The 16,533-nt window shown below is 35.3% G+C and overlaps 1 protein-coding gene across 1 annotated transcript in view; it reads left to right on the top strand.

Moving 5' to 3' along the window:
• Nucleotides 1-9,776: 9,776 nt before the first annotated feature.
• The window catches only part of LOC106935680 (EGF-like repeat and discoidin I-like domain-containing protein 3), a gene marked incomplete at its 5' end in the record, with an annotated part of 63,707 nt that continues 56,950 nt past the window's right edge, over nucleotides 9,777-16,533 (top strand). Inside the window, one exon of the mRNA XM_015016257.1 lies at nucleotides 9,777-10,099. Within this exon, the coding sequence (XP_014871743.1) occupies nucleotides 9,777-10,099 (323 nt within the window). The remainder of the gene's footprint in view (nucleotides 10,100-16,533) is intronic.

The raw sequence follows: 16,533 nt of genomic DNA, 5'->3' as shown, positions 1-16,533 counted from the left end.
ACTCCTCTTTAATTGCACAACACAAATAGAAAATCAACCAATCGCATGTGAAAAGTAAAATGCATTTAGCCATTTAGATGTTGTGAAGACGATGTACTGAGGTCCAAGCTGAGCAGCTGAATAGGGACCTAAATTACTTTGTCTTAGTTGCCAGTGCCAGATGGCCTGGTCTGAGTAATTTGAAAATTGCAGATCTGCTTATGAATGGTGCAAAATGGAAATAAAATAAAATAAAATAAAAAATCCAGTATGCAGCAGTTGTGTGTATTAAAATGCCTTCTTGATGCCAGCGGTCAAATGAAAGCAGCCAGATTGCCTTCAGATGATAAGGTGGCAACAGTAGCTTTAATAACCACTTGTTGCAACCCAAGCATATCTGAATGTATAACATGCCAAACCTTGAAGCAAATGGGCTACATCTGCAGAGTACTACGCCAAGTGAAACTCCTTACAGTTTGAAACAGGAAACAAAGGCTACAATTCACACAGACTCACCATGGTTGGACATTACCAGTCATATATAAATAACGTGAAATCTTCTTGGCGGTCAGCATATCAGACCAAAAGCTGGTTTATGTAAAGGGATTTCTTTGTCTCGTTTTCTTCCTACCCAAAGATGGGAACTGATATGTGATTATTTATCATAATTGAGCTTGAGGAGGACATGATTGTGAGGGGTTGTCATGTTTCACAATGCTTTTGTGCTCTTAATATGTGTAAGTGAGTGGAGTTAAACGGCTGTTTATATCTGTGTAACACAGTGGTATCTATCTATAAATTGACCAGTCTGGGCAGCTTTTGCTTTTTCTGGTGTTCATAATTTGCTTTTTTTGCCACCAAAAATCAGCGCAAAAGTTCCTTTGTCTTCTTTTTCTTATTTATTTTTATTTATTTATTTTATAAAGGAAGCACTAAAGTAAAATTGTGTGAAGGTGTTTAAAAAAAACTTAATTTTGTACCTTTTCTCTAATCAAAATTTGCATTTAGTACTAATATAATACAATATAAAACACACTGTGTGTAAATCAAATCCCAGATGAATAGATTTAGATACCGTCTGCCGTGCTTGTATATGATAAAGATTTATAACATTGACCTTTTGAGATTCACTCTCAGGCATAGGAATGCTGAGGTGTCAGATAAAATTATACTTGTGAGGAAAATGTATGTAGGTGGAGGGGATCAGATGTGACTGTTTAACAAAGCAGTTTTTCTTTCTGCATATCCAGAAAAATGTTAATATAACCGATGAAGCATGTTTCCCAGATATGCGAGAGCCAAGGACTGGTTGTGTTCCAACCTTAGGATGTTCCCTTTTTGCATCCAAGAAAAACAAAATGTCATTAAAATGAACTGCCTTTAAAAAAGCAGGATCTTCTTGTGAGGGCTGTTTGTTTGGTTTATCCTTTCTGGAGAAGATGAAGACTGTTTTAACTGATTGAATATCTGATATATTCATCTGATACAAACACATGTCTTCTTCTCTGATTTGTTCCATAGGCGCACACTGTGTGTGGGCAATGTTTTATGCAAATAATGCATATTTACACTCTATGCTTCTTTGTTGGTGAAGTTGTCACTGTTGCTTGTTGTATCGTGACAGAAATCGGTGTTTTTGTACAGATCTCTGAGCTAATGAAGATGAAAAGTAAAAAGCAGCATCAGGTCTTTTCACTGCCAAGACAAACCACTGCTAGATATGCAAGAAACAAATTGTAATCATCATATAATATTACTAAAATAATCGCTTACAACTGTCCTACATTATCTTGACTCTAATGACTCAATCTAGCATCTAAAGAAAACTGTTTTTTCTATATAATTTCAGGGCATCTTAGACTAATAATCTTAGGGCATTCAACTTTTTTTTCCCCTTTTTTTCTATTTTATCCAAAAAAAAATTCAGTGACTTTCAATTGCCTATCAGATTTGAAAACTTAACAGCACATAAATATATATTCTCCCTTTTCCCCAACCTCACTTGTCACCTGCTGAAGCCCTGCTGTATGGCTGACATCTGTTTCATCTGTTTATCATTCTTTCCCTTATCAACTCTTACTGCCGCATGCTCATTAGTATTGTTATGTTGGCATTAATTTCAGTTGGGTAGTAATTTGCAAGGGTCTAGGCAGAGCTTGTGGGAGATGGATTCAGCTGTCACTGCACGCCAGTGTTGGTGTTAGCGATGTGAGCTACCGCGAGGCTGATATATGCTCAGAGGGCAGCAGGGCAAGGCCCGGGGGCCAGCTGCCTCTGCTGCACTGACGGACGACTGGCAGGCAGCTCGTTAAGACTGGCCCATCATTGCCACAAGGTGAAAAGGAATGTCGCTTTGCAGTGGTGTCTTGTCACAACATCCACATATTATAGCCCATGAGAGCGCTACCAAAGAGGTAAAGCATCTAGGCAAATATTATATTACGGTGACACAGCATAACATGAGTCCAATATGTCAGCCTGTACAGGAAAAAAAAAAAAAAAAGACCCTTGTTTTTCACCTGCAGAATTTCAGATTTTTGTTGTTAGCATAGTAAGAACTACCACAGCCAATGAGAGCAAGCCAATTGGAGGCACACACTTACAGTCAATCAAATTGGAAATAATGCAGTACAGTTAAAAAGTCTCTAAACAATTGTTCACATTTTATCACATAGGGCCACAAACATATTTGTTTAGAGTTTTATGTGATGGAACAAAATGAGATAGCACATATAAAGGATCAAGTAACATATGCATATGTAATCCGATTCCTCCAAGTCAAATCTATTGAATCACTGTCAGAAAATTAAATAAATAAAAACATCCTGAATGTCATCATTGTTGTATGAGTTAGAACTCAACCACAAAACTCTAATGGACCAGGTCATGCTTAAAAAGGTGTATTGAAATATGAAGAAGTGATTTTGTTTTGCAACAAGGACTGACTTAACTTTCATTAAAACAATGTTTGAGAATAGTCTATTGCAAAATGCTTGCAAATAATTTTCAGGCAGTTTTTGAAGGACATTATAACTAATTCAAATAATTCTGGATTATCTTTCTATTGAACTGTGGAAAACTTTGAACGGTTTCAAGAACATTAAATTGGAAGAAAAATTGCTTAGGCAGCTCACTTAAGGCCTTTTTGCACTACAGGACGTGGCTGCGGTCGCCCCGTCCCTATTTCACTACGGCTCTGGTTGTGTTTGCACCAGCGAGCAGAGATCATCACATTTTTAAAAAATGGTAGGAGTTTATCCTGCAATTGGTGGGTTACCTGTTTGAACCTGTTTGAATCTCTGCTTCATATATCTCAGTTGTTGTGTCCTTGAGCAAGACACTTCAATCTTGCCTGCTGGTGGTGTTCAGACGACCCAGTCATACCCGTTCATGGCAACCTTGCTCCTGTGAGTCCGTCCCAGGGTAGCTGTGGCTGCAATCCAGGAGCTTGCCACCATCACCATATATGAATAGTGTGATGCACCCTCATTGTCCTGTCCAGCTCCTATAATTGCTCATCAACAAGGATACTGAGGAAAACATTACCTTAGCACTACCTTTTGACTAAATCAATAATAATACTAAAAAAAAATCTCATCTGAGTATCATTTCTGAGCTGGACTTGGGTCTGGTGCAGCTGAACCACTGCTGTGACTGGTATGGCTTTCTCCCACTGAAGCAAGCGATTGGCAGATTAGGAAACCCATAATCTTGCAGACTTGCAGATCATTTGAATTAGAGACAGGTTCCCTGATTTCACATATTTTGGCCAAAGGGTGTTTGTTAATCCAGTCTTCTTTGTGGCACAGAGCATATCTAGATTAACATCCAGTTTAAGCACAAGTGGTGGCACAATTCAAGTCCTCTTCTATTTGTTCTATAGGCCTTTTTGATAGAGTATACATTCACATTTGAGATTCCAGGACGTGTTTCTCATGCTGCAAAGTTATGCATAAGGTATTTAAGTGATCATTCTTATTGTCATGGGAGAGAATTATGTTTCTCAGTTTTCGAGTACACTTTTCCTAATTACTAGTAGTCTTGAACCTATGTTGACTTGCAGTTCAAAGCCACTCGTGTAGATCTGGAAACGGGCTGATATATATTGTTACTACAAATGCAATTTTCTGTGAAATAATTTCATGCTCAAATAAATCTATGCACTGTTAGAATTAATACTTCAGTCTTCAAACACACCATTAGGCTTCCCAACTGACAGCCAGCTTGCTCATTATAGTTGAAAAATGGTAGATATATATTTAATGGGGGACAAAATAAATGTAAACTAATTTGTGCTTTATTTTGGCTCTTTAGCATAAAGATGTTTGACATTTAATTGAGGAAATGTAATGTATCATGAGTCAGAATGTATGGGAATTCACATCAGCATATCATTAGTATGATTATTGTGCAGGCTTATTTATGACCAAAGAGCTTTGAAAGATCCTACAAAGATATGAATATTTTCAAGCCTTTAATTGCAATAGAGATGGAATGTACAAAAATAAAAGCTGCTTACACTCAGACTTTTGAAGAGGTTCAAATTAAGTTGATCTATCTGATGTTGAAAAATCAGCTGGCTCTCATAGCTCCAGCAGGAAGCCTGTGTATCCACCTACACCAGTCTGGAAGCAGTGAGTCACATAGAATGAACCACTGGAGCAAGATTGATTTGCCATGCTGGAATGCATGAACACATCTCTCAACTCACTGTACACACACACACACACACACACACACACGCGCACGCATACTCTTATTCTGTTTCCCTATCTTTGCAGGGACTTTTCATTGACTTCCATTTATTTTTACAGTCTAACCCTGGCTGTTACCCTAAACCTAACCTAAACTCAGTTCATACTTTAGTCATGAACCTCACCCATAACCCAAAAACAGTGCCTCTTTTAGGGCCTTAGCTTTGGGCCCCATGAGCAGCAGTACTTGTTGGAAAAATGATCTTACAATGTATCAAATACAGGGCCACACACTATATCCATTTGGATATTCTCTTACTTCTCCTACAGTCTATAGTGGATACTCCCTGGACTCTCTTCAGACATTACTCAGTGTCTCCTAAGACTTCCTGTTGACTAAGACCCTACAGTTTTAGCAGCTGGATAAGTTGTGCTGCGGTTGTTTTCATTGTTCCATTCTTCTCTCACTCTAGACTTTCCTGCATGGTTAAAGCTCTCTTACAGCTCTCTATGCTGCCAGTTTCATTGTCTGCTGGTGTGTGTGTGTGTGTGTGTGTGTGTCTGTTCCCTCTGTGTGTGAGCACAGAGTTTGAAATTCCGTAGGAGTTTTGTTTTAATAGTGAAGGGTCCATCATAGCTTTCCAGTGGCCACCGCTTCAGGCATCCCCTTAAGGCTGCTTTGCATGGACACAGTTCACTTGCAGTTTTCACTTCAGTCTGTTTGTTCCACCTGGGCTCTGACTAAAGTCTGACTATGACATACCTAAACTCTTTTAGGAAACTTTGAAGTCAATTAAGTCTTCTCCTTCTTTGTAGCTTAGTGCAGATTTGTTTAAGTATTGGTAGCCAGAAATACACTAGCAGACAGTAGTCAAATGAGGTAAATATGATATTTAGAGGCAACACAATTCACAAAAACATCTATTACCAAAAAGCAATGTTCTTATGACTTATTATTGATTGCTTGAGACCCATTATTCAGATTTTCGAAGTCAGCAATAATTTGGGCAGCCATGCCATCTACTGCTGATGACCCAGCCTGTTTACGTAAGTCCTAAGTCAGAACAGATGTCCAGCTTTTAGCTCCCAATGCTTCCCCAACCTTCTTGAAGATATACACTGCTCAAAAAAATAAAGGGAACACTCAAATAACATATCCTAGATCTGAATGAATGAAATATTCTCATTGAATACTTTGTTCTGTACAAAGTTGAATGTGCTGACAACAAAATCACACAAAAATCATCAATGGAAATCAAATGTATTAACCAATGGAGGCCTGGATTTGGAGCCACACACAAAATTAAAGTGAAATGTTCACTTTATTTTTTTGAGCAGTATAATTCATTTTCCAGTAAGACTGTTGGTGGTGAACTTTGGGTTTTCATCAGCTGTAACTCATAATCATTGAAATGAACATAAATTAAATCTTCCAATATTGCAATATAAACCTTTAATAATTTACATTGCAATGTTTTGATATGCATGCATCCATTCTTGAACAAAGTTCAGCTGTATAAATTGAACTGAATTAAATTTGTTTTTTTGTTTTTTTTAATGTTTATTTTCATTTTCCTTTCCATGACTTTTAGATGTCAGGGAGAACTAAACGGTACTGAAACGGTGTGAGTACTGCCAATGAACAGGATGTAGGAAAAAAATAAACACCCGAACCCTTCCTCAGGCTGACTGAACTGAATTATTCCACCAACGATAGCCAAAGTATGTGAGCTATTCCAATGGAAAGCACCAGTAGCGTTTATTTCTTGTGGATGCCTTTTACACTTGATTTACCTTAAACATAGTCTACATTTCAGGAGAGAACCAACATTATTGCTGAGAATGCAGCATGTAACGTTTTTATTTGAAAACAAAAAATCTCTTCCCAGCTATAATCCTTTGCATTTATGACTACTATTTACATGACTTATGGTCTAATTAAAACTTAAGCATCTGTCACGAATAATATGCCTAAGCCTCCAGTAAAGCTGGGACGCTGTTTATGGCGGGAGCTATTTTGTCAGCTTGAAGAAGCAAAAAGACACCAGGCTTTTCCTTGGCTTAAAATGTGTTGAATGCAAATGCAGTTTATTACCAATTATGGGGTGAAAAAGTAAAATATCTTAAATAAAGCTTTTTTTATGATGAGGCACTGAAGGGAACAATTTTATTACAGCAGTTATTTCAGGTTGGAAGATTCTTAACTAAAGTGATGCCTTATATACTTTTATGCCAATGAGCCAAAAGTGTTTGAACCAACACTTCCACCAAAGCTGAAGTATTTCAGTGTTAATAAGAGCTCTTCTCGTATGATGTCTTATTGATGTCTTTAAAGTTATTTTGTAACTTTTAAGATTAAACTGTGTGGTTTGAAAATGGTTTATTTTGGAGGAAGAAACTGTTTAGCGACTGCAAATTTAGAAAATCTTCTGTGTTCACGAGGAAAGCAAAAAGAAACGAGAATCTGTTTTCCAAGTGAATAATTTGTTAAATCTTTCAATCTTCTTTGTTAATAATTGTGTAAAGAATGTGCTTGCCTGATTCTGTCTCATACCTACGTGTCTCCAAATTAACCTTACCAAGTTGCCTTTTTTTATTTTATTGGAGGCATGTTTAATGAAAAGCACAGCATGTCCAGACAGCCAGGATTAAGGGTGAAAACACAACCGGCTGTTCTCTTACTTAAAGATCCTTGTCTCTTTTCTTTCTCACTTGAATGCTGTGAATGGTTAGATGCTTAACATTGTGCAAATAAAAAAGAAAAGAGTTGGGCAGCCTTAGCCACATTTCCTGTGGAGAAAAACAATAAGGACTTTGTTCTGGATAGAAAAACAATATGGAGAATCTTTGAAATAGTTTTGTAAAAATGTGAGCAGACAACTTTGATTGTTTACAGTTTTGGCTTTTCAGGACTTTGCTATATTTAAAACAGTGGGACATTTCTTGTTTTGAGGTAAACCTACATTTATTATCACAGATAAATAAACAAAGCCCATCTCGTGGATGTCAAAGGCAAAAGCCCGTCATGTAGACGTCGCTAACTCTGTTTTGCTGCTTTCACATATGTGCTGTTTAAGTGAAGTTATCGGTTCAGTGTTGAAGAGCTGGCATTCTACACAAGTATGGGAAAGACTGCTGACTTAACAGTTGCTGAGTATACTTTCGCTTAAAGGGAAACCCACAAATGGTAACTGCTGAAGAAGCTGGCTGCTCAAACAGTGCTATAGGAAGTTGCATGGAAGAAAAAAGTGTGGCAGAAGAATGCGTAGAAGCCGAGGCCATTCAAGACTTTGGGGAAGCTTTAAATTGCCAGGACCACAGTTGGAGTCAACACTGACATACAGGACATGGGTTATTCTGTATCTGTTCAAGTCCTTGCGTCAGTATATATACAATACATATATACACATCAATATATAATTTAACTTCCATGATGTCACAGTGGATCATTGATTGGCAACTTTGAACTAAATCCAGACTATGGGGTTTTTATCAAGAAGATGAAAATGAGAAATAACAAAGCCAACAGTGTGAATGAGCTAAATCACAACTATGGCCACCTAATTCATGCAAAGTGACCTCTGGCCAAATATCAAATGCATGCGCTGAACGGTACATGGACATATTCTTCAGTTGATAGACTTTTCAGTATATTTTTTTTTTTTTTTTTTTGGTGTTGTGAAATATTAAAAATAGAGGTGGTAGATGTTATGATCTTAGTTTGTGAAGATTTATAAAATGTTGAGAAGACAAAGCAAAGACATTGTGAGATAATGTATAAGAAACATCCCATATGTACATTACAGTTCCAGGTTCTTGCTCAAATCAAAGTTTTGTTTATTTCCTTTAACTTCAGCTACAAAAAGATGGAGCTGGGATAATTTCTACGGGTTTCAATAAATACCATGATTGTAGTATAATGTTATTATAGATGAAAATTAAATTATTGTTTAATTATATTTAGCACTTTTAATTTCTGAGTCGTGCTGCAGCATATTCAAGCAGAAGGCTAAAGAGTAAAGAAACACAGGGGTGTTCAAACCCCCCAGATACCACCAAGTGCTACCTGAAGCATAAATAAGCTTCTGTCTGGATCTTTGCACTCTTCAAAATTGTCTAGTTTGCCTGTTTAATTGGTTATAAGCCTGTCAGATTTATTGTGTCTGAAGGTGCAATTGCTCTCGGCAGGGCAGCCAGAATAAAATCTTGAGAATTTATGTTTTATGTATAGAGTCAATACAGCAAACCTTTGCAATCAAACCCTTATCCACACATAAACGTTCTGAACTTCAAATAGCATAAGGCTAATTTAAACATCTTACAGTAACCTCCTTGCTAAAACAAAAAAAAGAAAAACGGTCTGAATGCAGATATATGTGTGTAATCTTTCCCTGACATGAAGGATTTAATATTGAAGACATTGTAAGTTTATTATGTTGGTGATGAAATTGTGAAAATTGTCGCTGCTGCCTACAAGAGCCTCCCATGATAATGGTGACATTGATGGTTAACTGGTAAATGTGATGAATACAATAAAGATAATAAAATACTTTGATGCTGTTGCATATTAGAAGTCAACATGTTGCAGAAAGTCAGAGGGCAGTTTGAAACTTTTTGTGTTGAAAGCAACATTTCTTTAATGTTCTGCTTGATGTATGTAGCAGAAAGGAATATGATTAGAAATTCTCCTTGCACTAATAGATGGTGTGTCATGTTTCTATTTTTTTTCTCTTAAGAGCTTTGATTTTATGTAGAAAAACCATGATAAAACTGTGATTGTGATGTTACTGCAGAAAATTATGATGTGACATTTTTTTATGTTATCCACTATTAATTCAAATTTGAAAAAGAAAATGGGAGTTCTCATTAGCTGTAAACCATATCAATTAAATTCGCATAATAAACACTTGAAATGTGTCCCTCTGAATGCAATGAATCGATTTAATACGCGAGCAACATTTTTCGAAGTGAGATGCTGAAAGAAATTACCTTTTTCACAATTATCTAAGTTATTGAGACATAGGGACAAAGATTAGAGAAACAATAGTTTTTAATTGTGGGTTGCACAGGCTCAGGAAAATAACAATTTGTAGTTTTTCTTAGGAATAAAAGAGTGGAATAAAACATATGGCAGAGAAACTTACAGCTGCAATCTTGTGGTGCATTGGAAAATCAAATGTAGTCTGCTTGCACTATTTGCAAGTTTTGAAAGCTTCATCTGTCTTCCCTCCTTTCTTTTCCCAGAATGCTCTGGACCACTGGGCATGGAGGGTGGCATAATCTCCAACCAACAGATAACAGCCTCCTCCACCCACCGTGCTCTCTTTGGCTTGCAGAAGTGGTACCCATACTTTGCACGCCTCAACAAGAAGGGCCTGGTCAACGCCTGGACGGCTGCCGAGAATGACAGATGGCCATGGATCCAGGTAAAGCACAGTGACAGGACGGCCAGCACGCAAAGCCAGCTCTGGGCTCGAGAAAACTAAATTAGGGCACTGGTGCAGTCTTAATTAAATACAGGCCCCTAGTTGGTTGTGTCTTTAAATAGTAAAGTTTTACTTGCATTTCATAGTTGACTCCACACTTACAAAGAACCATAAAAAGGGCAAAGTAGAGTGCAGAACAGATGCAGACGTCAATTATGAAAGTGAATGACTTGCTCAAACATTTTGACGTGGTCAAATAATTTTAATTACAAAATTAAGTTCAATCTAAATTCATTCTTGACTCCAATCTGAAAAAAGCCACTGCAATTTATGCGAATACCCTTATTTTCCTTGAAACAGTTCAGTTTTAACACTGAAGGCCCTGGCTGCCTGCAGTTATTATGTGAAGTACATACTGTAATTCATCGAGAGTGGTCAACCACGGTAACAGTCTGATATCTGAACTATATATACATATTGCCAAATCTAATCAGATCTTGTATGCTAATTTAAGTCTTCAATTCATAACTTTTTGAATTCTGAAACTTTTAGCCAGTTTGTATTGACCAAAAATTTTTTTTTTCCTTGAACAAGTATTGTCTTATTGTTGAAAATTATAAAATCATCTTGCAGTATCCTTTATGTTGTAACCCAAAAATCACATGGTATCTCCTCTGGTGAGGTGGGTGTAATGTCCCACCCCTAGACAACTCGCCTAAATGTGACATTTCACAAATCTAACTTATAAGTTATACCTCAATAACTTGATATTCTGGATAATAATTAGAGCTTAGCAAGGTTTTTAAGGTTAAAACTAAGACACTTAATATAGAAATATGATGAATTATTTTTTTAATGTGTGAAGTTTGCTCTGTAAATTAGTGGGTGATACATTTGATGTTTGATCCAAGTTCTAACAGTGTAATTTTCATGTTAAAATCACAACTTTTTTGCCTTTTGTATTGCAGCGTTTCAGTAACCTCCTACAGGGCTTTTATCTACAACAAGCATACAAATGTGAAAAGATATCCATATTTATTGCAAAACAAGCACTGATGTTTAAAATTCTTCTTTTTCTCTGGCTTTGTTAAAGTTAATATTCTTGCTGCGCTATTAGGCAGCCCTTATTTTCAAAGCACAAAATAGATCAATAGGACTTGCAAATAGCCTCCCTTGTTTGTGCCCTTTCCCAAGTCCAACCCTAAGATAGTTTGTGTTCATATGAAACAATGGTTTAAAGGAAATCGATGGAGTCTATGTCTACATAAGCAGTGTAAAGTCATATCTTCTTTTTCTGTTTGCTAGAGACTCAATTTTTGCACACTAACTTCAGAGTCATCAATGCATAACTTTTTGGGTTTGTGAAGCCTTTAGTTAGTTTGTGTAAATCAAAAAATGGGGATTCTTAGTCTTTTCAAAACCATTTCTAAATGTCGCCTTGTCTGTATGCCGTAATCCCAAAATAATGTAGCGTTTTTCATATTGCGAGCTGGATGTATTCTTACACCCCAATTAATCATACAAGAAGGATGGTAAATGTGACATTTGATTTCATGCACAAAATAACTTCTATTGTTTTCCAATTATGTCCAACGCATTAATAGTTTACATTATTTGTAATATAGAATATCAAATGTACAGTGATATATTCTTCTTTTTCTTGTTCTTAATTTTTACTATTGGTATTTATACTATTTGTTTTACTCTTAGTAGATCAAATAGTAACGCAGATAAATTGAATGCAGGGCAAAACAGGTTTATTTGATTTGCTCAATTTATATGCAACATAATTCAAAGTGCTTCATGGAAATATAAAGTAAGCAAGATTAATAAAAGTAAATTAAATATAGAAAACACATTTCACTAACATTTAGATGTTACATAAAATAGAAACATTAAAATGTAATGTCTTCCCTCCTAATCTGACATGAAGCTGTTGTACAGATCAAATGGTCAAATCCAAAGCAGCTCTTTGTGTGGTGGTATACGGTAAAAAGAGGCAAAAGTACATATTTTACCAAAGTAACAGATGATTTAGAAATATCTCACATCTCTCTTTCTCTGTCGTTCAAAATCAGACAGTTTTTCTATCTTGTCTTTTTCAGTAAGGAAAATAGTTCTTTGAAAAAATGGTTTGAAAATGTCAGCATGTCTAAAAAGAAATTGCATCACAGGTACATTCTGTACTTGATAAAGGTAAAAAAAAAAAAAAAACAACTTTTGAAGCAAATATCACTGATGTTAATCTTTCGATTTCAAAAGGATTGAATGGACAATCAGTGAAAAATCACTAACTTACTATCACACAGCTAAAACTCATAATTTTAAAACCAAAGTATATTTGCCAATCATTTTTCAGAGTTGTGATCTCCATCTTCGTAGATTCACAGTCAGGAACTAATAAATTAACTCTGACAGCAGCTGCACAATTCTCCAGACTCAGGAGTTTCTGACAGCATCACCAAAGTGACAGATTAGCCAGCGTTATCCTAAGTGATTTGTGCTTGAAAAACAAATTTAGGGGTTTTCTTCTTCACATAATAAGAAGGTAATTCCTTTGAATCAATCAAATGAAATTCATATTTTAAAGAATTATGCATTTTGTTTTATTTTATGAAAGCATAGTTCTGACAATGGAGCAAAGATAGGGAAGTGCGAATAAAACTATATTTAGCGCAAAATGTTTGAGTGGGATGGCATTTACAGATAAAACCATTAGCAAGTATGATCATGCCATGAAATAAAATAAAATTTTAAGTATTATATTAATCCAAAAAGGATAATTTCATCCGTAATAGCCACTACAAGTTCTGGTTACAATCCCATGACCAAACTCCAATTAAATATTTATAATAAAGCAACAGAGAAGGGGGAGAGACTTAGCTGTACAGGACACAGTGGTGGCAGCACTTAACACTGAGCGGAAAGCAGGAAAGCAAATCAAAACAGACATAGTAAGCAGTCAACAAGCTTCCATGTCAATACATACAATAAGAAAAATATAAAACTTTTGTTAAACAATATAAAAATTTCCACCACAATTTCAGGATCAAAACATATGCATTAAGTAATAGCAATTTCATTTATTTATTTATTTTTTTCTAATAGGAAATTAATTATTGTGTTAAGCTTTATTAGCTAATATTCATAAGAAATTTACCAGGACATCAAGGTGTCCAGAATGTACCTGCTCTTCTTAGATTAGCACCATCCCCATTTTCAACCCACAGACAGGTCAGTCCTCCATACAGAATAAAAAAAAAAAAAAAGCTGAAACAACACTTGAAATTTACTTGTGCTTCCCTGTTTAAATTTGTTTGCATATTTTAGCTAGATTGAAATTTTTTTGAATAACTTGCGATTAAAGCAAGTTTTGAATCAGGAAAACACTTTTCTTCAGATATGTGACAGACAATGAAAAGTAAAAGAAGGAGAAGAATGATAGGAAAGTGACAAAACAGCAGAATGGTGGGGAGAGATAAGCTACATGTAGCAACAGGAAATTAGGGGAAAAAAAATCAATATGCAAGATAAAAACAGAAAATCTGGCACTGTGAGAATAAAGGAGTATAAAACATTAATAATGCCACATATAAAACACAACGGTATGGACATTTTGTGTTTCTGTGGAAGGCGTGTGTAATTGAGACATGAGTGCAGAGGTTCACAGGCATGAAAATACACTGACATAAGGCTAAACAGTCAATGTTGTGTCTTTGTGGAGTGAACTGATGTAGGACATGCCAATACTGCCAGGTTACAACCCTGTCAGGTTTTATTAGATTTGCTTCTAGTTTGTTGTTTTTAGGATTTTTCTGATGCATCACCTTAAACCTTTTTACATTAGCTAATTCAAGATCCACTATCAGTTCTTCATCAGTTTTAAACCAAAGCAAAACATCATCATTTAACACATTATGGAGCTTTAGAGAAAATATACACTAAATATGCGTTTATTTTTGTTTTGTGGGTTTTTGATTTTTGTGTAGTTGCTAAAGGTTTACACACGTATGCAGTGAAGGAATGTGAGTTTTTTTTTTTTTTTTTTTAACAGCCTTGCCATATCCTGCTTGCAAAATTGCATTTGAACACTCAAGGGAAATATGCTGCCGGTCTCACCAATATCAGCAAGATATTGCTTCAGCCAGCTGTGTTGGAAAAATGAAACAATACAAATCACCTCTGACGGCTAAGCGGGTGTACACATATTTTGATGAAAGTTACATGGTTAAAGATAATGTTGGGATGCAGATCTCCGTTGGGTTTTGTTGTTTATTCAGATACATATGACTGGATTTACATAGTTGGGTTGATTGGTGTGAGACCAAAATCAGAAAAAAAATAATAATTTTGTGTTTATCCCACTCTTATTGTGCAGATTGTGTAAGTTTTAATGGTTGTTTCTTTCTACTGCTTTGCACTCATTAGGAAAGATGTTGCAATTATTTGAATCTGATACAAAAAAGAGATTTGGTTGATTATTAGTTTTACCATCTTGGTCAAATCATAGGGAAATCCTAAACAAAACTGACCAGGTCATACTTTACTAATATTTCACCCTCCTTTACGTGTTTTCTTTTCAGGCCATATAAAACTATTGCTGTTCAATTAAACAAATAAACTTGTGTGGCAACGTATAATTTTTTACTGTATATTTTATTGGTGTTTTATGAGATAAACCAACATAATATAAAACCTGTAAACATACCTCTGTGGTATGTCTCTTACAGTTTTGCACATCAAAAGTCAAATCAAACCAGTAGATAATGCAAAGTGCAATATGTTGCCACAACTATGAAACAAAACGCAACAGTGTGGGTCTTCTGCAGGTGCATCATGATAGGACAGGTTCTTGTTGTAAAAGAGAATTTGTTTCCAATTAACATATTTAAAAAAGGTAAAAAAAAAAATAAATAAAAAAAAAAAAATATATATATATTTTTTTTTTATTCAGATATATATATATATATATATATATATATATATATATATATATATATATATATATATATATATAGGATTTCTTGTCCTAGAAAGGAAAACATTTAAAAACACAATGATATTTAATAAATTAGAATATTTTCATGGTTCATTTAATTAGGTCTCTATATTAACTAAGTAAAACTCATAATAGAGAATATTCACACACAGATTGATGTTTTTAAACCTTTAATTTTTGTTCACTATGATGATTTTATCATATCATGCAAATAGAAAAAAAAACAACACTTTTCTAAACTAGAAATGTGAGCTCAATGAAAACTATGTTTAATACCTGCTTAAAGGTTGTTATATTCAAAAGGTACTTTTAATGTGGCAACGTAGCCTCATTGAAACCCGTCTTCTAATTTATTGAATATGACTGCATCTGCTGCTCGGTAAGTCACAAAAAATAGTTTCTTTCTGGTCTTTCAGGCGCCAACGTAGAATGAAAAATCTTCAGTAGTGTTTGGTGGCAGAAGTGTGACCCTGAAAGAAAGTATTTATATTACGCTTTATTTTACAAATGTACCATGACAGTAAGTGACTAAACGCTTTTGAACATCCTGGTCCAAGGATTTAAATTTCCCTACGCCTTGCTGAACACTGCAAACACTTAGAGCTGTCACCTGATTTGCTTTGTGTGGTATTCATCAGTTTGAATCAGTTCTGCGGTTGCTAGTGTAAATCATCCTTTGCACTGCTGTTGGAGCAAACTGTCCCATGACGTTTTTGTGTCTTTATATGCTAAAATGTCCTTGGGGAAGATAGTAAAGCTGTAGTTGCACCTGATGGATGACGGGTGGCTTTCACTACTGAGAGCGAAGGTGTGTTAGTAAACAAGTACATAGAAAATACTTCTATGTACTTCTATGCAAGCACAAGAACTGATTGTGACATTGCTGATAAAACATCCTTGTCATCTTTACATCTGGACTTTTAATTAATGGTATGTTATAATATGATAATACTTCCAAAGACAATATCTATTGTTCACTTGAGCACCTAGTTGCACATCTGCGCACATTATAATACCAAAGCTTGCATTCAAAGAAGTTTCACTTTACCATAAACTATGAGTTTGCTTTGTCTGGTATGTTTGGTGAAAACAAGTTTATTCTTTGTTTAATGAAATTACTCACAGTTGGTAGAGTATCCAGAAATTTTACTGAGGTAATATTAGTGATATTTCTTAATAAGGGTTATTCAAGTAAAAGTAAAATGTTTTTTTTTTTTGTTTTTTGTTTTTTTGTTTTGTTTTTTTCTAAAAAGCTGCTGAAGCAGATCTTACTAGATCGTATCCCATTAGTGGCACAAGTTTTGCAGAGAGTTTCAAGGACAATCTGATTATTTGAGTAATTCTGCAGTTGTAATATCTATGTGCAATCAACAAATAGTGGATTTCTGTGCTCTTATACCCTTGACCTTTCTATTCTTGTGTCTGTGTGTGTGTG

The sequence above is a fragment of the Poecilia latipinna genome, unplaced genomic scaffold, assembly GCF_001443285.1.
Source record: "Poecilia latipinna isolate Pla-1442-1.1 unplaced genomic scaffold, P_latipinna-1.0 Scaffold2000, whole genome shotgun sequence".
In the NCBI taxonomy this organism is placed as follows: Eukaryota; Metazoa; Chordata; class Actinopteri; order Cyprinodontiformes; family Poeciliidae; genus Poecilia; species Poecilia latipinna.
The sequence above is the reverse complement of the archived record's forward strand: the minus strand, read 5'-3'. Positions and strand labels throughout refer to the sequence as shown.